Below are 22,816 nucleotides of genomic sequence, written 5' to 3' on the forward strand. Positions count from 1 at the left end.
TATAAAGTCAAGTACATTGGATAAAATATTAAATGATAAGAACCCTATATTACTCCCCCTTCTAGAGAATTTACGTTAAATAAGTTAAATGTGACTTTCTTTTTTGTTCCAATATTGTTGTGATAATTAGTGTTAAATTCTGGTAAAGTTTCAATCATCGCTGGTTTTAACCTGTCAATCGGAATAGTTTTGATTTCATTATCAATTTCTATTTGAAAATACTTCTTATTTTTTTCAATAACCTTATATGGCCCTTCATAAGGTTGCTGTAAAGAAAGGGTATTAACTAAACGTACAAAAACAAATTTGCATGTTTGTAAATCTTTCGGAACGTAAATACCAGCGTTGGTACTATGATGATTTAAATTCGAGTGGACATTTCTAAATTTTTCGCGTAAACAACCCAAAATTTCAGATGAAATTGAGTTTTCAGAAGTTGGAACAATAAGTTCACCAGGCAACCGTAAATTTTGTCCGAAAACCATTTCAGCAGGTGTAGCTGAAATATCCTCTTTAAAAATTGAACGTAAGCCCAACAATATTAATGGTAGCTCATCATACCAATCCCTGGTTCCATTTCTAGCCATAATGGAAGATTTTAATTGCCTATGAAAACGCTCTACCATACCATTAGCTTGAGGGTGGTAAGACGACGTTGTAATCTGATGGGTTCCTAATAATTTTGTTAACTCTGAAAACAATTTAGAAGTAAATTGAGTACCTTGATCAGTTGTTATTTCTAAAGGTACACCAAAACGAGGAATATATTCACGTAAAAATTTATTCACATTTGTCACTGCAGAAATATCTCTTAAACCGTATGCTTCCGGCCAACGAGTAAACCTATCAACTATAGTTAAAATATATCGATGTCCTTTTGAAATGGGTAAAGGTCCTATAATATCTAAATGAATGTGCTCGAATCTTTTTTTTGGTATTGGAATTTTACTCACTTGAGACTTTGTATGCCGATGAACTTTAGATTTTTGGCAACTGATACATTCTCTTGACCATGCATTAATTTCTCTATTCATGTTGGGCCAAAAATACTTTTTGATGATTAATCGACGAGTAGCTTTGGTACCCGGATGCGCTATACCATGTAACTTATTAAATACTGTTTTTCGCAAACTATTTGGGACAAATGGTCTAGGATAATCTCCTGACGATTCGCACCAGATATTGAAATTTAAAAGAGGAATTTTTACTATCTTAAGATTTCGAAATGTTTGTCCAGATATAAGGTTGTTTAACTCATTATCTTGTTGTTGTTCGCTTTGTAAAATTTTTAAATTAAGTTCTGAATTCTTTATCACTTCAACTTCAAAAGCTCGAGATAAAGTATCAGCCACAACATTTGCTTCACCCTTAATGTACTGTATATCATTCGTAAATTGCGCAATAAACTCAAGATGCCTGGTTTGCCTTGGACTACGTTCAGTTTTGGAATTTAGAGCAAAAATCAAGGGCTTATGGTCAGTAAAAACAGTAAATTGTCGTCCTTCTAATAAATACCGAAAATGTTTAATATTTAAATAAATTGCTAAAAGTTCCCTGTCAAAAGCACTATATTTCATTTCTGCTGAAGAGAGTTTCTTTGAAAAGAACGCAAGTGGTTCAGACTTATTATTGAAATGCTGCTGTATGACACCACCAATTGCCGTATTCGATGCATCTACCGTTAAAGATAATTTTGCATCTTTGCTAAAATGATTTAGCAAAATCTTAGATGCAAACTTTTCTTTAATGCATTCAAAAGCTTTAATGGATTTGTCATCCCAACCCAAAATTTTGTCTCGTTTTTTACTTGTTTTATTAATTAAATCATATATAACCCCAGTAAACTCAGCTAATTTTGAAATATACCTATGATAATAGTTAACCATACCAATAAACTTTTGTGCCTGCTTGATTGAATTTGGCCGTTCAAAATCTCGAATAGCTTCTATTATATTTTCAGAAGGTCGTATTCCTTCTTCAGATATACTATGTCCTAAAAAATCAATACATGTAACTCCAAAAATACATTTGCTTGGTTTGACGTTCAAACCATACTCAGACAAGCGTTCAAAAAGTACACGTAGATCCTTAAAATGCTGTTCTTCACTCTCACTTGCAACTAAAAGATCATCAATGTACGCAAAAACAAAATCTAATTTACCTACTACTTCATTAATAAATCTTTGAAACGTTTGTGCGGAGTTTCTCAGGCCAAAAGGCATTCGAATGAACTCATACATGCCGAAAGGGGTAGTGATCGCCGTTTTATAAATATCTTTTTCTGCCATTGGAATTTGATGATACGCTCTAACTAAATCCAATTTTGAAAATATCTTTTTATTCCTAAGATTCATATTAAAGTCGTGAATATGAGGCAAGGGATAACGGTCCGGTACAGTAACAGTATTAAGCCTTCTAAAATCACCACAAGGACGCCAGTCATTACTCTCCTTCTTTGGTACTAAATGAAGTGGAGATGCTACGGATGAATTTGATGGTCTACAAATCCCTGTCTTTACTAAAAAATCGAATTCAGTTTTAGCTACTTTAAATTTGATAGGATCTAGGCGCCTTGGCTTAGAAAAAGGAAGGTTTCCTTCAGTTACCAGTCTATGAACTGTGGTATGCTTAACCGATTTTGAGTAATCTGGCTTAGAAATAAGAGAAGGAAATTCCTTCAATAATTTTGTATACTGATCTTCTACTGAAAAAATTTTCGGAAGAGGGACATTACAAAAGTACGAAATTGTGTTAACTGATAGATTTGTTAACGGATCTACTAAACACTTGTTTTTAATATCAATAAGAAGTCCATATTTACCCAAAAAATCAGCTCCTATAATCGGCTTTGCAATATCAGCAATCAAAAATGTAAAAAGGAATTCACGCCTCAAACCTAAATTAACATTCAAAAGTTTTTTTCCGTATGTAAAAATAGCTGAACCGTTAGCTGCAGTTAAGATAATATCTGTAGATTTTTTTGTACATGAGAATTTTGAAACCGGAAGTACCGAAATTTCTGCCCCACTATCAATTAAAAAATTCAATTTGTTTTTTTTGTCAAATACAAATAAGCGACGAGTTGATACCTCTAAATTTCCGTTGTTTGTCGCCGAACTCTCATTTTTGAAAAAAGCACATGGTTGTTCACATTTTCTAGCTTTATTTCCAAACTTATAGTGATATCTACATAACCAATTCGGATTATCACGAGATTTCGATCGATATCTAAAAGAATTTCTAAAACGATTCCTACTTGCTGAACGTGACCTCGAATAATTTTGATTAATTCCTTTCTTAATTTCGTTTAATTCCAAAGATAGTTTTTGAAAATTTTCACAAATCATCGTTGTTGTCTTAATCAAATCAGTAATAATTGAATTTTCTCCTATTGAATTTTGAAAACTATTTACTAATGCAATTTCATTTTTATTGATAACTTCCCAAACATTATCTGCTAACTTAATCAATTCATTGATATCACTAGAATTCGAGCTAGTTAAAATTACATTCAAATTTTTTGGTAATTTTCGCATCCAAAGTTTCTTTAAAACTTCCTGGCTAAAATTAGAACCAGAAAGTAATACGAGAGACCGATAAAAATTCCGAGGGCTTACGATCACCTATCTCAGAATCACTCAACACTTTATCTAATTTGGCATTCTCGCTTAATGAATGCCTTTCAATCAAAATTTTCTTCAATGCCGAAAATTTATTATTCTCCGGTGGATCTCGAATAAAATCTAAAATTGTCATAATTACTTCCTGAGGAAGTGCAGTAATAATATACTCATACTTAATTGTTTCTTGAGTAATATTTTTAGTGTTGAACTGCATTTCAGCATGAATAAACCATGCTTCAGGACAACTTGTCCAAAACTGTGGTAGTTTGATAGATGTGGCAAAAATTTCATTACCTATCCGATTATCAGACGTTGCGTATGGATTTGTGAGTTCTTCTTGATGTATGTTATTTTGTAAATCAATAAGCGAATCGTGTAAACTATTTGTTCGTGTAGTTGTATGTGTGTCTTGGTGCGGTGAACGGAACATTTCTATTGTTTCTTTTCTGATGATTACAAAAATCTAAAAAGGTGAGTTTACAATTTGGTCAAAAAACCTCGCAAATTTCATTTAATTTAAAAAAAAAAAAAATAAAAATAAAATATGTAACAATACAAATTGATAAATCTTAAAATATAAATGATACAGCTCACCAATCAGCAAAAAAATCCTTCAAGCATGCTAGTAATCCCAAAAACAATAGAAACTTATATGGTTTTGATAGTTGATTATAATTCCATAGTTCCTTCCTCAATACTTGCAATATTATTGTTGATGATTGATTAATTATCGATTAATATTAATTAATTGACGAAGCTGATGTTAATGATGTAAATTTCAATATCAGTTGTACTACCACTAATAGTTACGCTAAGACTTTCAACGATGATCAATAAACAGTATAACAGCTTGCTGCAATATTCATAAAAGAAGCGACAAAGTCGACGTCTAATTCGCAGATATAATTATTGTTGCACTAATTGATGCGTGGACGTTTTTTAAAATCGCAGAACCAACAAAAACTGGTGTTTCAGAGCTTCTAAAAGAATACTGACCACTGCCAAAAATTCTACTAATGTTTCTGCTAATCAATGAAATAAGATCAGTGTTGCTGGACGAACCTCGAGGACCATTGGTACTTAATTTGCGTTACATGAAGAACCAACTCCATTTCGTTATTAACCGCAGAGCTTGAAGTAATATTCATAAATACACTAAGGATTTCAATTTGCATTTGTCTGCTCCTGGCAGGGTCGCCAATATAGTTGTCCTTATTTCAAATAAAATTCTCTTCTGGGATTTGTTTTAATTATTTCTTTAATATTCCCAATAAACCAGTTAATTCTTCAACAAGCAAAATGTTAATGAACAATTTTTAACATTCAACTTCAAAATTGAAAAAAGAAAATTATCATATTTCACAACAATCTTAAATCTAAAAATTTAAAGTATTATAAAGTCAAGTACATTGGATAAAATATTAAATGATAAGAACCCTACAAATTTTTTTTTATTATTTCAGATAGAAACCAAAACAGGACCTATACGTATATTTCTTCTTATTCTGACTGTCTTCAACATACGCTTCAATTTCTTTTTGGGAGTCACTGTCGGATTTCCTATATCGACTGTGGTCGAGTGCGCTCCGATTACGAATACAGCTTTTTCAGCCTAGTACCTTTCAAATGTTTGGAATTAATTAAATTAATTGAATAAACGAATATTTACCTACTTCTTTCATTAGTAAATCGCAACAAGATTGTTCATTTTTAAATTTGACGAACTTGTTGATTCAAATTAATGTTGATAAAAATGCAACCCTGTGCCACAATCCTACTTGCAAATTCTTACTGGCAAAAATTTTTCCAGCACGAATTTGCAACTTCCCCTCCAAATGAAATCTCAAAATTGTGCTCTCTCCTTGCAAGTTTTACTGGGTTTTTGGCTAAACGAATACGATTTGGTAACAATTGGTACCAACTTGTACAAACTTTGTGCATAGCGAACACTCCTATTATGAATAAATTTATCGTTTCTTTATCATTTTGGCTGAGATTTCCATTACGGAACCAATTGCTATTCCGTCCAAAATACTCTGAATTTTTTTATGAACCTCGGTGGGGATACTAATGGAGGTCTCCTTCAACTATATTTCTCACTTTCACTAATGTTGTTTCTAATAGTACTTAAGTTATTTGTTGTTAAAATATCCCGCCTGCTATCACTACATTTTAATATAACCCCACACCTATCACTTTTATTTACACAAATATATTATCCTTAAAAGGTTCGCATGCGTTTGTAATACTTTAATATACAATTCTTAATTAATTAATTAAGTAAAACGCGTTTATAAATGTCTTCACAAACGTTTGCACATTTCACAAACAAGCAGAAATAACAATGGTTGACAGTAACACAAAATGTATGCTACCAAATCGCGATTTTTTATAAAAAATTTTTGCCTGCGCCGCTTTTTCCATAAAAATAAATACTTCAATAAATTATGAAAATTTAAAAAAAAAAAAATCCCGCGAAAAAAGTACATCGATAATGTGATAATGAAAATTTTTAATAAAAAATCGCATTTTTTTATAAAAAATTTTTGGCTGCGTCGCTTTTTCCATAAAAATTAATACTTCGATAAATAATGAAAATTTTTAATAAAAAATCGCGCGAGTTTTTATTAAAAATTTTCGCCTGCGGCGCTTTTTCCATAAGAATCAATACTTCGATAAATAATGAAAATTTTTAATTTACATTCACAAAAAGCCGCTCTAAACCCCCTCATTTTTGTTTTTTTTAAAAGCCGGGTTCCGTATTTCAAAATTTTCCCGTTTTTCCCTGTGGGAGAGTCAGATATCTTAATCTCTGAATTTTGTTACTAGCTAATTCTTACTGGCATTTGCATAGCGAACAGAACTAATCTCTTATGATAAGGACTATATTTGGAAAGTGGAGAGCTACAGCTTACAAATAGCACGTTTTATTTCCCGAATGTTGTTGTTGTTGTAGCAGCATACAAATTCCCCAAAAACTTTTTGGGGAGTGTTGCTGTAATGACAGTCCTTGGCCAGATATAAATCTGGGTCGTTTCGGTTACGTAGACCCGACTGTCGTGGGAACGTTATTTCCCGAATCGGAGGTACCGCATCCAAAGTCAATCCAATTAAACTTGTGTTAAATTTTTATAATCGCTAAATAGTTAAGATATATTTCTGCACGTATGTAAGTAGATGGCAACCGATTAAAACTGTACCCAAGATACCAAAGTTGGGACCAAAGTCCCTTTAAGTCCAAAAAGGACCTAAAAGTGTACAATTTGACATAAAATACCAAATATACCATGCATATAAAACATTGCATTGGCAGGTACATACACACGTATATATGTATGTATGTATATACCAACGTAAATGCATATGCTTATATATGAATGGCCGTTGTCTTTTACTATATGTATCCGAAATATATAGATATGTTTGTGCGTACATAAATACATAGTTATACACCCACCCCACAGTTTACTTTTTTCTTAATAATTTGTAAATATGTAATTACGCATTACCATTCAACTTCTTTTACATATGTATGTGTACAAATATATATATATATTTCTTACCGTTTAGGCATTTCTGGTGACGACTCTACTGCCGTCGGTTGAGGTGGCGGTGACTCTTTGCGTTTCCGCTTGGAGTCTTTGGAGACGACCATCTTTCATCCACCCCTTTCGAGTCTTCGCCTATCCTTTACCTTCCAATTCACACTTAATTCACTTGATAAATATCAGCGAGGAATCCAGCCGGTTGAAAAATTATAAAAATATATATGTATATATCGTCCTTCGCTTTTCTTAAATAGCACCTCCGTTAAATTATATATCAGTTCTAATTAATGTGTACAAATCGGATAAATTACTCCAATTTACACACACCACCACAGCTTCCAAATTTTTTTTATTTGCAAAATTTTCATCGACGTCGTAACTAGTGAATTCAACTCCATTTTTATAATGCTTTCACTCCATGGTTTTCCTTATGCCCACTTGCATTCGTTTATAAGAAGTTCACTACAGTAATTTGCATTATTTATCAATATTTTACTCATTTTTTGTTACGAAAATAATATTTGGAAAATTCTTATCCCTTCTCCAATTTGCAATCGCTTTTGGTTTTCACCAATGCCTCCAAAACTGCTTGCTTTGTGTCATGGCGGACTACTCGCAGAGGTGTATTTCATAGTGCTATAATTCTATAGTTTAAAAGCAGCTGTTGTATATGCATACACAATGAATTTGTCATAACTAATGGTATAAATAGTCGAGGCAGAGTTTATTTACCACCACCGCCAAAACTAACAGCGGTGAAAGCAAAGTACCTTATATTTGTAAAAAAATGGAAGTAAACAACGAAATATTTGAATATGTATAGATTTTAATAATTATTTAGTGATATTTCAGCTACATCAGTGTTGTACAAATGACATGTAAACAAACCGACTGACTGGTTTTACAGGAAATAATGCTTTTTGCGTTCCTATGCACTTCTGCGTCTGTTCTCCTTTTACTCTCATTTGAGAGAGTAAAATTGTAGCTTGACAGTTCCACAGGTTTGAGTACGAAGTTCAAAGGAACAGACTAATTGACATACAACCTGTAAGTGGTTACACATTTGAGAGAGTAACTGAACAACTGTTCCTAGTCAGAAGTTACAGGATTTAGTCCGGAGTTTTTTTCCTGTAAGTTCATGAAAAGTGTCAAACGATGAGCTGATTTACATGTGCAAACAAAAACAGAAAGCGGTGAAAGCAAATAACCTTATATTTGTTAAAAAATGGAAGTAAACAACGAAATATTCGGATATGTATAGATTTTATTAATTATTTAGTGATATTTCAGCCAAATCAGTGTTGTACCAATGACATATAAACAAACCGACTGACGTTTTTACAGGAAATAGTGCTTTTTGCGTTCCCGTGCACCTCTGCATCTGTTCTCCTTTTACTCTCACTTGAGAGAGTATAATTGTAGTTTGACAGTTCCATGGGTTTTAGTCCGAAGTTCAAAGGAACAGACTAAGGATTTAGTCCAAAGTCGTTCCCGTACGCCGAAAATTCTGTATCTGGGAACTGTCTCGTGAGAGTAACTGAGCAACTGTTCCCAGAATGAAGTTTCAAGATTTAGTCCGGAGTTTTTCTTCTGGCAAATTCATGAAAAGTGTCAAACGATGGGTAGAGTTGCATTTGTGTACAAAAACAGAACGCGATGAAAGCAAATAACCTTACATTTCTTAAAAAATGGAAGTAAATAATGAAATATTCGAATATATATGCAATTATTATTAATTGTATAGATTTAAATAGTTATTTAGTGATCTTTCAGACAAATCAGTCTTGTAATAACGACAAGTAAACAAACCAAATGACGTTTTTGCTGGAAAAGTGCTTTTTGCATCTCTTCCCCTGTTACTCTAACTTGAGAGAGTAAAATCGTAGTTTGTCATTTCCACAGGTTCTAGACAGAAGAGTACTGGAACAAACTAATAATGAATGAAAGAAAGAAAAAATTAGTTTTCTAGCTGTCGAAATCTCGACGCCATCTTTGTTATAAGAAGTAAACAACGAAGAGCACGAAGATTAGACGGACTAGTCAGAAATAGTCAGAATCAGTCAGATTTTACTGGAAATCGATCCCGTACTCGGTTCTCTGACTATTGAGAGGACAAAAAAGAGAGTAAATACGGTTCTCTCTCTGTCAGAAGTTTTAGTCCGAGAATTTTTTGCTGGTAAATTCTGGTAAATGTGTCAAACGATCAGCTGTAGTGTGTTTGGCAACCAAATTGTAAACAAAAGAAAAGTGCACTCTGCTAATTCATGTTGAAAAGTATTTAATTACTTGTTTAAGTGGAATCTAATGAATTTGAAAGTATTATTGGTTATTTACATGTGTGAGCTGAGTGTGTTTACATACAAAATAAGCAAAACAATACAACCAAAATTTGGAGGTTATGTTGAAGTTTACTGGAGTTACCATTTTTTACTAGAAAGCGATCCCGTACTTTTCGATGTTACTCTCTCGCTCTGAGCGAATTTTTATTTTTTGACAGTTTTACTAGTTTTAGTCCGAGGAATACGGGACTGCACCTATTCTTTACCTTATGTGTACACACGTTGTCACAAGCGAATATGAAGAAAATTCCAGTAAAAATCCACCACCAAACGAACAAATGTAAACAAACGGCTAATGTCAAAATCGCCCAACTTTTTTCCTAAATGCGATTATAACGGGCTACTGGTTTGCTGGCGTGATTTTGAATTTTTGGTTCATGGATTTTGGCAATTCTGGTCTAGAAGTAAACGACGCCTCATAAACTTTAAATGCACTTAAATCCATAATACTTCCACAAAAATAAAAATTTTTTCACATTTTCCTTATTAATTCTCATTAAAGTGTGTTTGCATTGTTCAACTTTGCGTTCAACATTTGCGTTCAACTCAGCGCAGGGTTGCACGAAAAAAAAGTTGAATGGCTAAAAATATCAAAATATGAAAAAATATCAAAATATTCGCCATAAAGAGGTGTTTGCATTGTTCAACTTTGCATTCAACTTTTGGTTGAATGGCCTTTCAACTAATCGCTTTCAACAAAGTTGGTCGCCAGCCAACATTTAGCCATTCAACTTTTTTTTCGTGCAACCCTGCGTTGAGTTGAACGCAATTGTTGAACGCAAAGTTGAATAATGCAAACACTGCTTTAGGGGTATTCAAGTAATCATCTGATCGGTGTATTTTACTATTAAAAATATTTGGCGCGAATTTTTGTTTATCCATTTTGACAGCTGCTGGTTTCTGCTAGTAAAAAGTTTACTAGCAGAAATTAGCAGGAGACCCAAAAAAGAAGAGCGTAAGAACGGGAGAGAACTGCTAGTTTCTGATAATTTTTTGTTTTAAGAAACGCTTTCCAGCAGAAATAATTGAAAATTTGTGATAATTATGTGTAAAGAAACAAAGCTATTGTCTTCCCAGAGTGCACATTAACCGATCTTGCAGTATTTGAAAAAACAACATTGTTGCCAACACTAAAAGGTTTACTGCATGATAAAAATATTTATAAGGTACAATCGCTGAGAGCCAGCTTTGGGAATTATGACGTGTGCTCGCATTTTTGAAAATTTCTCTCGACGTCATTTCATTTGTTGGTTTTTATTTTCACTCAAACCAAAGAAATATGTTTCTGTCGAAACATTAATATTTGAATTCAGTCATAGATATGTACATATGTATGTATGTACATATGTATGTAAATAAATAAATAGGTGCAATCCCGTATTCCTCGGAATCGGACTAGTAAAACTGTCAAAAAATAAAAATTCATTCAGAGCGAGGGAGTAACATTGAAAAGTACGGGATCGCTTTCTAGTAAAAAATGGTAACTTCTGTCAACTTCAACAGAACCTCCAAATTTTGGTTGTAAATTTTTGCTTATTTTGTATGTAAACGCACTCAGCTCACACATGTAAATAACCAAAAAAACTTTCAAATTCATTAGAATCCACTTAAACAAGTAATTAAATACTTTTCAACATGAATTAGCAGAGTGCACTTTTCTTTTGTTTAAAATTTGGTTGCCAAACACACTACAGCTGATCGTTTGACACATTTACCAGAATTTACCAGCAAAAAATTCTCGGACTAAAACTGGTAACTTCTGACAGAGAGAGAACCGTATTAACTCTCTTTTTTGTCCTCTAAATAGTCAGAGAACCGAGTACGGGATCGATTTCCAGTAAAATCTGACTGATTCTGACTATTTCTGACTAGTCCGGACTCGTACGGGATCGCAACTAATGTTAGCAATTGTGTAATGAATTTCTGCTCACATGCTAAGACGAAGATTTTGGCATACATTTAAACAAATTTAACCTTGAAGTCACTGCACTTTTGCTAAGAACTATCTTGGGTCAAGTGGTGTCGCAAAAAATGAGCCTAGCGCACATAGGCACTTGTGAAAATCCGCTGCCTTAACACCACCAACCTCGATCAAGTTTTGCGTACACACGGTAATTGCGGGAACTTGAAAGAACTTTATACTGCTTTGCTCGCAGGTAAAAACGGTATTAGCGCAGCCGCTAAAGCAGCTCTCATTTTCCTTCTATAAAACTTTAAGTTCTTCCCGCATTTGAATAAATAAATTTTCAAATTATAAACTTTCATTTGTTTATTTTGAATTTATTTGACATTTGAACTATTTCGAGAGAGTAAACTCAAAATGCTAGCAAACGTCAAAAAAACCCAATGGCGGACGAATTGAGCGAGCGGTTTTACCTTTAAATATTTGTATCATGATTTACTGCTAGGGAAAAGGGATATCTCCATACCCCATATGCCGTATAGGTACACGGATTTTTTTTAAACAAAGCTTCTTGCAGATGACTTATTTAAATTTATTAATTTTCGTATACGTGTATACACGGCGAAGCGTGGCGAAAGAATACCCAAGAGATAATCTCAACGACAGCTTATATTCATATGCATAAAGGCCATGATGCAATAATACAAGGTTAGATAATTATTGGAAGCTGCGGTTTGACACTCCCTTACAAAAGGTTGCATTTACGAAGGACGGAGAAAAGGGGAGGAATGAAATCACTTGGTTCGAAAATGGAAGTAGAAAAGTACGCAAAGTAGGCAATTAGTAGTGAAATTCATTTTGTAAATTCGAATGTATTTGCAGGAAATCTGGCATTTTAAACGAGATGTTGAACGTAATATTGATGTGAATTACGTAATTTATGTGCTATTTAGCTGTATAAAAACTGCAAAATGACTCAAAATTAAAATAAGACTACTATGAGATTGATGTAAACATCCAATTTAAAAACAGTTTATGTTTTCATCAGTTAAATATGCTTCATATGCATATACAAATAAACATATTGCACAAACGCTCGTATTTCTATTTCACACCAAAGCTACACTGTTTCCATGTAAATGTGCAAAGAAGCACAAGAAGCTAAGGGAGCGGTGCGAGAGAGACAACTGTCAGTTTATCGAACCTTGTATTATTGAATCATGCATAAAGACAAACTTACATGTAAACGCTATTAGAATTTGACCGTTAGCTTACTGCCCCTCTCCACAGGATAAAGTTTATAGGAGCGTTCCTTATCTCCCAGAAATAGTCAGAAAAAGTCCGAAGTAGTCAGATTTAGTCCAAAAAGCGTTCCTTAACTCGGAAATGACAGCAAAAATGAGAGAGCGACACTCAGTGAGAGTGACTCTCATCAGTCCGAAGTAGTCAGATTTAGTCAGTAGAATTTTTTCTGGCAAAATCCTGAAAAGTGTGAAACTCAACTGAATTTAAATTAACGGAAATTAAAGAAAACGCAAAAAGTGATAATAATCTAAAAAGTAAAAAAAGTTTATTGAAATTGGAAGGAGGCAAAAACTAATTGATATAGGCTGCATTTCTTTATTCATACTGAACGTTTGGAATAAACTTTTTTGTTTACTTATTCTTAAGAACGTTCCTGATGATATGTCAACGTATATTTCAAACGCATTCTGTTTATTCCGGCTGTGAAATGGGATTATCCGGAATGTATAAAGAAACGCAGCCATAGTAAGTGTTTATTGTGCTTGTGCTTGTGTGTATGTTTTTTACACATACATTTCCATTCTTATTTGACGTTAGTTTTGTTGTTGCCAATCTTTGGACTAAAAATTTGGTTTTTTGCGTTCCTTTACTTTTCCTGTTATTCTCTTTTAGTGAGCGCATTTTGCTTACGCTCTGGCATTTTGACACTTTTCAGATTTTAGTCCAAAAATATAAGGAATGAACCTTATATCTTGATACATATGTCAGAATATAATTTGCCAATGGAGACCGCTCATTGCTCTTCGAGAGCAATATATATCTTATATATCAGCTTATATCTTGCCATCTATTGCCGGCAATTTGGTAGTTTGACAGCTACATTTTCATTTGCACGAAAACTTCGTGGCTGCAACATCATTATTATTTTAATATAAAAGCAAAAATTGAGCTGTTTCCTGTTAAAATGTTTGTAATTATGTATTTGGATGTAAAACAGCCTATTTTCTAAATTTTTTAAACCATTAAATCCGGCAAAAATACGTTTTCGAAGCTATCTTACAAATGCTTATATCAAGATATAAAAAGCCCACACAAATATTGCCACTGATATAAATTATATCTAGCGACCAAAATGACAGTTGGGCAGCAATAAATTTTAAACTGTGGCGCCATGAACCAAAAATACAAGATCACGTAAGAACGCGACGTTGTATTTGTAACTGGTTTTGAGAAAAAAGTTTGCGAAAGCGGGTTCGTCAGCTGAGCGTTTGTTTACATCACAAGCACCACTATTTTACACTCTTATTCAAGTAAAGAAGAGTTAATTCAACAAGACAACACATTTTAAAGCATTTTGATGCATCATTTTACCTAAATTGTGCGTTTAAAGTGGCTGACAATAATTTTGAAAAATTTTGGTTTTCGTTGTTTTCTTTGCTTTGTTTACTTTTCGCTCGTTTTCCAGTGAAACAAGATGGCGTAGAACCCGCTAAAAAAAATCGACTTTTTTCACTCTCTTGTTCTTACGTGATCTTGTGTCTTTCGTTCATGCTGTGGCGCCAGTTAATAACATGATTTAGTGATGTGTCGAGTTACAATATTAAATATATTTATGAAGTCGGTATATCAATATTCGGTAATGCATATTAAGTAATACATATTAAAGAGGGAAGAAATAATTAGGATTAGGAAATTAAAGAATTTTAAATATGAAGTACATACATACATACATATGTATAAATAAGAAAAAAATTTATGAAGGAACAATGCTGCGACTGAACATACCGGCCTCCTTGAAATATACTTCAGTATTTTCAATCGTCAATGGGTAGAGGGTATCATGATTCAATAATTAAAGGTTTGCTCAATAGTGACATTCGAGTTTTGACACTCCCTTACAAAGCTTTGTACACACACACGAACCCACACACATTTAGTCTGTTCCTTTGAACTTCGGACTAAAACCTGTGGAACTGTCAAACTACAATTTTACGCTCTCAAATGAGAGTAAAAGGAGAACAGATGCAGAAGTGCATAGGAACGCAAAAAGCACTATTTCCTGTAAAAACGTCAGACGGTTTGTTTACATGTCATTGGTACTACACTGATTTTTCTGAAATATCACTAAATAATTATTAAAATCTATACATATTCAAATATTTCGTTGTTTACTTCCATTTTTTAACAAATATAAGGTTCTTTGCTTTCACCGCTTTCTGTTTTTGTTTGCACATGTAAATCAGCTGATCGTTTGACACTTTTCATGAACTTACAGGAAAAAAAAAATCCGGACTAAATCCAGTAATTTCTGACTAAGAACAGTTGCTCAGTTACTCTCTCAAATGTGTTCCCACTTACAGGTTTTATGTCAATAGGAACGACTTCCTGTAAGTTCTGACTAAATCCTGTAAACCGGACTGCTATTGGAACAGACTAAGTGCCTTGCTAAGGCTGCCGATTTTGTCAAGGGAGCGAGAAAACTGTTGTTTGAGCAAACATTTTATTATTGAATCATGGAGGGTATAGCTTCACTATAGCTCGTTTGTAGATGCCATACTGCGTTTTTATTTCGGCAACACGGTGAACGCCATCTCGACTAGGGATCGTTGACAAAACTCGACCAAGCGACCACTTGTACGGTGGTAGATTCTCGTCTTGAATTAGCACAAGTGTGTTCGGCTGTAGGCTGGGCGCTTACGATGTCCACTTATGACGCTGCAGGAGCAAATGCAAGTAGCCTCTTGACCTTCTACGCCAAAAATGCTGTTGTAGCTGTTGCAAACGGCAAAAGCGTGATAAGCGATTGTAATTGACGTCAGTAAGATCAGGCTCCGGGAATGAAGTGAGAGGCTCTCCGATGAGGAAATGACCCGGTGTTAAAGCTTCCAAGTCTGAGGGGTCGGAGGAGATCGGCGTGAGTGGTAGTGAATTTAGAATCGCCTCTATTTGAGCGGTGATGGTTGCGAGCCCTTCAAAAGATAACGTAGCATTGGCAACGACTCTCACCAAGTGATATTTTGCCTGCTTCACGGCAGCCTCTTACAATTCGCCAAAGTGGTGCGATTTTGGAGGGATTGTGCGCCGGGTTATGCGATTTGCTTGACAGAGTTGCTGCAGTTGTTCTTGATGGACTTCAGTTTTGAAAAGTCGATAAAGCTCAGCAAGTTCGTTGTTGGCACCCACAAAATTCGTAGCATTTTCACTGATAATGGTATTGCGGAGCCCTCTGCGGGCAATGAAACGGCGCAAGGCTGCAATAAACGCTGCAGTTGAGAGGTTGCTCACTGCCTCTATATGAATGGCTCTCGTGGTGAAGCATACAAATATGGCCATATATGCTTTTACTGGCGCTCTTCCTTGAATTTGTGAATGTATTGAAACAGGACCGCAGAAATCAATACCTGTTGTAAGGAAGGCGCGACCAGGTTGTACTCTCTCTTTTGGAAGGCTGCCTATGAATGGATCTTGTTTGGTGGGTTTCTTGCGAAAACACCTCACGCACCGATGTACCGCGTTGCGGTGTTCTCTTGGTAGTTATGTTTGTTCGTTTAAAGTCAAAGTGATAGGCGAATGTGTCGGCAGTGGGATGCCAAATCAAACCTAACGTTTTCGACACATCATTATCTCCAATTCTTAAGAATAGTTCTTTGAGCCGTTAAAGATCTGCCAAAAGAGTTGCGGCTTGCTCTAAAGTATTAGCGCCTGTCATTATATCGTCGACGTAAATTTCTAACAATAACGCTGTGATGTGCCATACGTAACAGTTTTTAACTGATCAGTTTCAAGCTGATCTAGAGAATTTTCCCTCCAGAGGATTAGTTGTTACTGACAGTCGGTAGGGTCACTAGTATTTGTCTAAACATTTTACCAATATGTGATGTAAAGACATAGCGATATGTTCGAAAACGCGTAATTACAGAGAACAGTCAGCTTGGACAGTGGGTCCGGTCATTAGCACGTCATTGAGTGACACGTTAGAAGTGGTTTTTGCTGAGGCGTCAAAAACGACGCGCAATTTTGTGGAAGAGCTTTCGGCTTTTATTGCGCTTTCGATGTCCACTTATGACGCTGCAGGAGCAAATGCAAGTAGCCTGTTGACCTCCTACGACAAAAATGCTGTTGTAACTGTTGCAAACGGCAAAAGCGTGATAAGCGATTGTAATTGACGTCAGTACGATCAGGCTCCGGGAATGAAGTGAGGGGCTCTCCGATGAGGAAATGACCCGGTGTTAAAGCTTCCAAGTCTGAGGGGTCGGAGGAGATCGGCGTGAGTGGTAGTGAATTTATAATCGCCTCTATTTGAGCGGTGATGGTTGCGAGCCCTTCAAAAGATAGCAACGACTCTCACCAAGTGATATTTTGCCTGCTTCACAGCAGCCTCCCACAATCCGCCAAAGTGGGGCGATTTTGGAGGGATTGTGCGCCGGGTTATGCGATTTGCTTGACAGAGTTGCTGCAGTTGTTCTTGATGGACTTCAGTTTTGAAACGTCGATAAAGCTCAGCAAGTTCGTTTTTGGCACCCACAAAATTCGTTGCATTTTCACTGATAATGGTGTTGCAGAGCCCTCTGCGGGCAATTAAACGGCGCAAGGCTGCAATAAACACTGCAGTTGAGAGGTTGCTAACTGCCTCTATATGAATGGCCCTCGTGGTGAAGCATACAAATATGGCCATATATGCTTTTACTGGCGCTCTTCCTTGAATTTGTGAATGTATTGAAACAGGACCGCAGAAATCAATACCTGTTGTAAGGAAGGCGCGCCCAGGTTGTACTCTCTCTTTTAGAAGGCTGCCCATGAATGGATCTTGTTTGGTGGGTTTCTTGCGAAAACACCTCACGCACCGATGTACCGCGTTGCGGTGTTCTCTTGGTAGTTATGTTTGTTCGTTTAAAGTCAAAGTGATAGGCGAATGTGTCGGCAGTGGGATGCCAAATCAAACCTAACGTTTTCGACACATCATTATCTCCAATTCTTAAGAATAGTTCTTTGAGCCGTTAAAGATCTGCCAAAAGAGTTGCGGCTTGCTCTAAAGTATTAGCGCCTGTCATTATATCGTCGACGTAAATTTCTAACAATAACGCTGTGATGTGCCATACGTAACAGTTTAAACTGAAGTGGGTTTCATGCGAAAACACCTCACGCACCGATGTACCGTTTGCGGCCCAGCGTGTAAGTGCATGAAATGATAAGAAAAAACTAAAGCTTTTGTTAACGTACAATTTTTCGGTAGAATAATTTGATTCTTCGAGCGATATTCTAGATTACTATCCTGGAGACGACCACCGACTCGGATGAGTCCTTCAGAGCATAGAAATCGGTCCAAACTCCGGATTCGGCTAGACTTGTCGACGCTGACACCTTTAGATACTGAACTGTGCTCTGCTGCAAGATAACTGCGCTATTTCGAATTATGGCTGTAAGTGCTGCTTCGAGCTCGAGCATGGTTAGCGGCCCCCCAATTCGTTTGTCTGTGGAAACCTTAACGTTATTTACAAACCGCGGGCGTTCTAGCCGATTCACGATGATTTATATTGGTTGTCATGTCACTGTGTGCTGGGTTCGCCGAAAAAACCGCAAGCTTATTAGGTCGACGTTCAAGAACCTCGTCTAGCCAGGCAACCAGCCTGGGCTGAATCTGTGCTGCTAAGTGTAGAAATTCTGTCCTTCTGTTCTGTTCTTCTAGTCCACAGCAATGCGTTAAGGAATTTTCTGATAGAGCGCCGCGTGAGATGATGTCTGCAGGATTTTGCTTGCTAGTGACGTAGCTCCATTCTTCCTTGCGCGTAAGTTCTTGAATTTTCGCAACTCCGTTTGCGACGAATGTCGTCCATGTGTATGAAGGCTTTGCTATCCAAGCCAACACGATTTTAGAGTCGGTGTAGAAAATTTTATCTTCTATAGGCATGGGAAGAATGTCTTGCAGACGTTCAACCAGTTCCGTCATAAGTAAAGCTGCTTGAAGCTCTAATTTGGCAATTGATGTTGACTTGGAAGGCGCTACTCTCGATTTGGAGCATATTAGCTGCACAGTGACCTTGTTGTTTATATCTATGCTCCGCAAGTAACAGAAAGCGCTTCGCTGCTATCGGAAAAGGAATGGAGCTGTACAGATTTGCTTACCACTGATGACAGTAAATGTCTGGGATGTTGTAACGAGTTTAGGTTTTCCAGTTACTGGACATAATTTTTCCATAAGTTTTCGTAGTCTTCGGATAGCGGTTGATCCCAGGAAATATTAAGTTTCCGCAACTTCTGTATAAAAATTTTTCCTAGAACTACGACAGGTCCAATTAGGCCGAGGTGGTCAAATATTTTTCCAAGATCCGAAAGCACTGTTCTCTTGTTAGTTATGTTCTTTCGGTTAAAGTCAAAGTGATAGGCGAATGTGTCGGCAGTGGGATGCCAAATCAAACCTAACGTTTTCGACACATCATTATTAGCGCCTGTCATTATATCGTCGACGTAAATTTCTAACAATAACGCTGTGATGTGTAACAGTTTTTAACTGATAAATTTCAAGCTGATCTAGAGAATTTTCCCTCCAGAGGATTAGTTGTTACTGACAGTCGGTAGGGTCCACTAGTATTTGTCTATACATTTTACCAATATGTGATGTAAAGACTTAGCGATATGTTCGAAAACGCGTAATTACAGAGAGCAGATCAGCTTGGACAGTGGGTCCGGTCATTAGGACGTCATTGAGTGACACGTTAGAAGTGGTTTTTGCTGATGCGTCAAAAACGACGCGCAATTTTGTGGAAGAGCTTTCGGCTTTTATTACGCAGTGGTGCGGTAAAAAATAGTGGCTGTCCGATGCAAAGCTATTAGCGTCGCCTAGTCGGCTCATATGGTGCAAAGAGTTATATTCACGCATGAACTGACAATATTGCTCTCTTAAGGTAGGCTCTATGCTTTTACTATTGAGACGAAATGGGACTCGCAGAAATTTTTTTCTGACGTCATAACTCGGGAGTGATTACAATGAGCTTCGATTTCCCAAAATTGGCGAAGCATCTTTTCCAACGAAACAACCGATGGCACAAATATTTTGCTGCAATGGAAACTAGTAGTTTTTGCGGCCGGAACTCTTCCAGCAACTACCCACCCCAGTTTCGTGTTTTGAAGGAGCGGTAAATCATCAGTACCACGTCAAATTTTTTGGGCTTAAGAAAAGTAGGGTCAGCTAGATGTAAATCTGCTGGGAGATTCCATCGAGCTATGTCAAAATTAAATTCCGGGTGATTTTTACCCATACGGGGCAATATTAAAAATGTAAGCTGAGCTGAAAAATCCGATGTGTTCGATTTTATTATTGTCGTAATAGAATGACGAGCTTTGGCGTTGATTTCACCAATACCGCAAATCGCAACGTCAGCTAACTGTCGTTTTATGCCTAACTGAACAGCTATGAGCTCGGAAACAAAATTCATCTGAGATCCCGAGTCTAATAGTGCTCTACACAGCAGTGGAACTCCCCATATGTTAACAATATGAATGAGCGCGGTACCAAGAAGAACCGTAAACTTGGAAGTATGCGCTGTCGCGGTGAGAGCGCTTGCTGATGAGCTGCTATCTATTGACGTTATTAGTGCAGTGCTAATGTTGAGTTTATTTGTTGCTGTGTACTAGCATTGAGTTTATTGGCAGCGATTGCAGGTCTGGCGATTGTGTCTGAGCTTTCTCCTGCTACACTGCGGGAAACTAATTGTCAATCAGTTTTAGAGGCAGTGCACTGAGTCGGCTGCGAAGCAGGGACTGCATTTAAGTAAAATGTGTTATTATGCAGCAGGGTGTGACGATTGTTGTTGCAGCTTCTGCATTTTTCGGAATTACAATTCTGATGCGTGTGACCCTTTTTAAGGCAGTTATTGCATAATTCTTTTTATGGATAGCATCAAAATGTTGTTTTTGGCAGAGAGCGAGTATTTTCGGCAGCAAAAGATTACATGGTTTGTACTATTGCAAAATGTACAATCGCGTTGCGGCTTTAAAGGCCCGTTTACATAGAACTTTGGCGTTGCGTTGGCGTTGGCGTCGCTTCAACAGCTGACTATGAATACATGAATTCAAATGCAGCCGTCCACATAGCCAAAATTCGACAACGCTCACGCCAACACAAAGCAAAAAGATGGCCAACTCTCAACTTTTCGCGTGCGTCGCTCGTCAGCTGTTGCGAATAAATAAAATTATGTGAAATATTTTTCCTTTTTAATCAAGTGCGGGCAAGAAATATCGTTTTTAATGCAATTATTGATATGAAATATTAATTTATCTGTCGTTAATATGTTAATTTAGTGGCCCAAGGATTCGCCGCCAAGCGTTCATTGTAGCAAGCATACTTTTAACGTGCGTTCTGTCAAACCAACGCCAACGCCAACGCAACGCCAAAGTTGTATGTAAACGGGCCTTAAGTCCTCTGTAGCGACAAAGGATGCGCGCGGCTGTGTTGGATGATTTTTTATGGGGCCTTGCCGAAGCTTTCTGATGGTTGTGAAGGTAATTTCGTCCGCTGGACGGACGCGAGCGTGCTAGGCGAGGTGAAGTGAGCTGTACGGAGATGGCATCGTATACATATTAACCACTACACACTTATTTTCAAGTAAAAATGTGTGTATGTATGTGTACTTTTGCGACCACTGAGCCAGTGTGGCATCAGGCCACCAGAAAAAGCCAATTTTTCCAAAACAAAAGCGCCAAGTTTTTATTATCATGTTTAATAATTTTTTTGATTCAGTAAAAAGTGTATATACATATCCATTTCCTCACGTTTTCATTAATAAAATAATTTCAATACATTTATAACAACGCAAAACATATTTAATTTACCTATTCCTCACATTTTATTCAGTAAATAAATTCCATCTTAATGTAGAATATTAGTGTATAGTGTATAGATACATACATACAGTGTATAGATACATACATACCTGTGCATTCGGTGTGCTTAAATTAAAAAAGCATCACTAAGTACCGCACCAAGCATTGAATTCCAATTATTTTGGCTTTTTGGTTTCCCAAAAGCACTAACAAAATGGACGACCTTGGCAACACTGAGCTGAGCACATCAATGCTCAAACAGTGATGCCAGACCAAGTATTGAGTAAATGCGCTATGTATATTTTTCTTTTAAAGCAAAAGTTCTAATTGGCGAGGGTATTGATTTTTGGTTCTTACATAGAACACTGATAAGATTCACAAACTTATCTTAGGACTTAATTAAAATAATCAACATTATTTGTAGACGAATATATTTGTGTTCGTATGAAATAGTGGCTTATGTCGGGAGGCTGGCTTTAGTAAAATGTACCATTTCTTATATTCTTTAAACAACAAGGAATTTTTTTATGAAACTTTATATGAATATCGACTTGCTAGCATCGCCATTAGCATTCTTCTTCCGTCTTTTACGTTTATTTTCCAAGAGTTCTTCAACGACTCGCCGCCAGTGAGTCTTTCGCAATCGTATGCTGCGAATGGTTCATTATACTAAAGCCAATCTTCCGACATAAGCTACTATTCTATACGAACACAGATATGTATACTTCCTAATAGGCTTGTAAAATGCCCAATACCCAAAACCCTCGCATGAGTTATTATCGGTAAAAAATTGGGTACGCTCAAATCTGGCATCGCTGCAGCAAGTACAGCGCCAGTGAAACAGTGTTGATAATTTAAGTACAATTGTACTTTTTTCAGTGCAATTAATTTTAAAATGTCAAAAGTACAATTTGCCGATTTTAAGTACAATTTCAGCATCAAAAATACTTTTTGTACCAAACGCTCAAATCTCTTCTAGCACTTTGATTCTTATGCAGCGTTTTTGCTGCATTTGAAATGCAACATTTAGCACTTTCGAACATATGTTTTCGAAGAGCGTTCATGCTATCGCATTTAGCAAATGTACATTTACGCGAGTTCGAAATCGTATGCTTTTGACAAACAGCCGTGTTCCAGTCGCTTATTCAGATCCGTATCTATTACGATAAATTCTCACGGAAAAGATAATGTCCAAAAATCCCTACTGAAAAGGAAAAAATAAATTGTAAACCGAAAATTCAATACAAAAACTTGAATTGTTTTAACCATAACCAAACATTTGTTTGTGTATATATTCATTTGTCGGTGCTGTCAATTATAATTTCCACACTTAATTAG

General features: G+C 36.2%; 1 protein-coding gene across 1 annotated transcript in view; it reads right to left on the minus strand.

Annotated features, from left to right (window-relative positions):
* Positions 1-7,775, minus strand: part of LOC118750241 (microtubule-associated protein futsch) — a 45,617-nt gene extending 37,842 nt beyond the window's left edge. Inside the window, exon 1 of the mRNA XM_036484965.1 lies at positions 7,187-7,775. Coding sequence (XP_036340858.1) covers positions 7,187-7,278 — 92 coding nt within the window. The 5' untranslated portion in view covers positions 7,279-7,775. The remainder of the gene's footprint in view (positions 1-7,186) is intronic.
* Between the last annotated feature and the right edge of the window lie 15,041 nt (positions 7,776-22,816).

This window comes from Rhagoletis pomonella, unplaced genomic scaffold, assembly GCF_013731165.1.
Source record: "Rhagoletis pomonella isolate Grant_MI unplaced genomic scaffold, Rhpom_1.0 Rhpom_scaffold_00178, whole genome shotgun sequence".
Classification (NCBI taxonomy): domain Eukaryota; kingdom Metazoa; phylum Arthropoda; class Insecta; order Diptera; family Tephritidae; genus Rhagoletis; species Rhagoletis pomonella.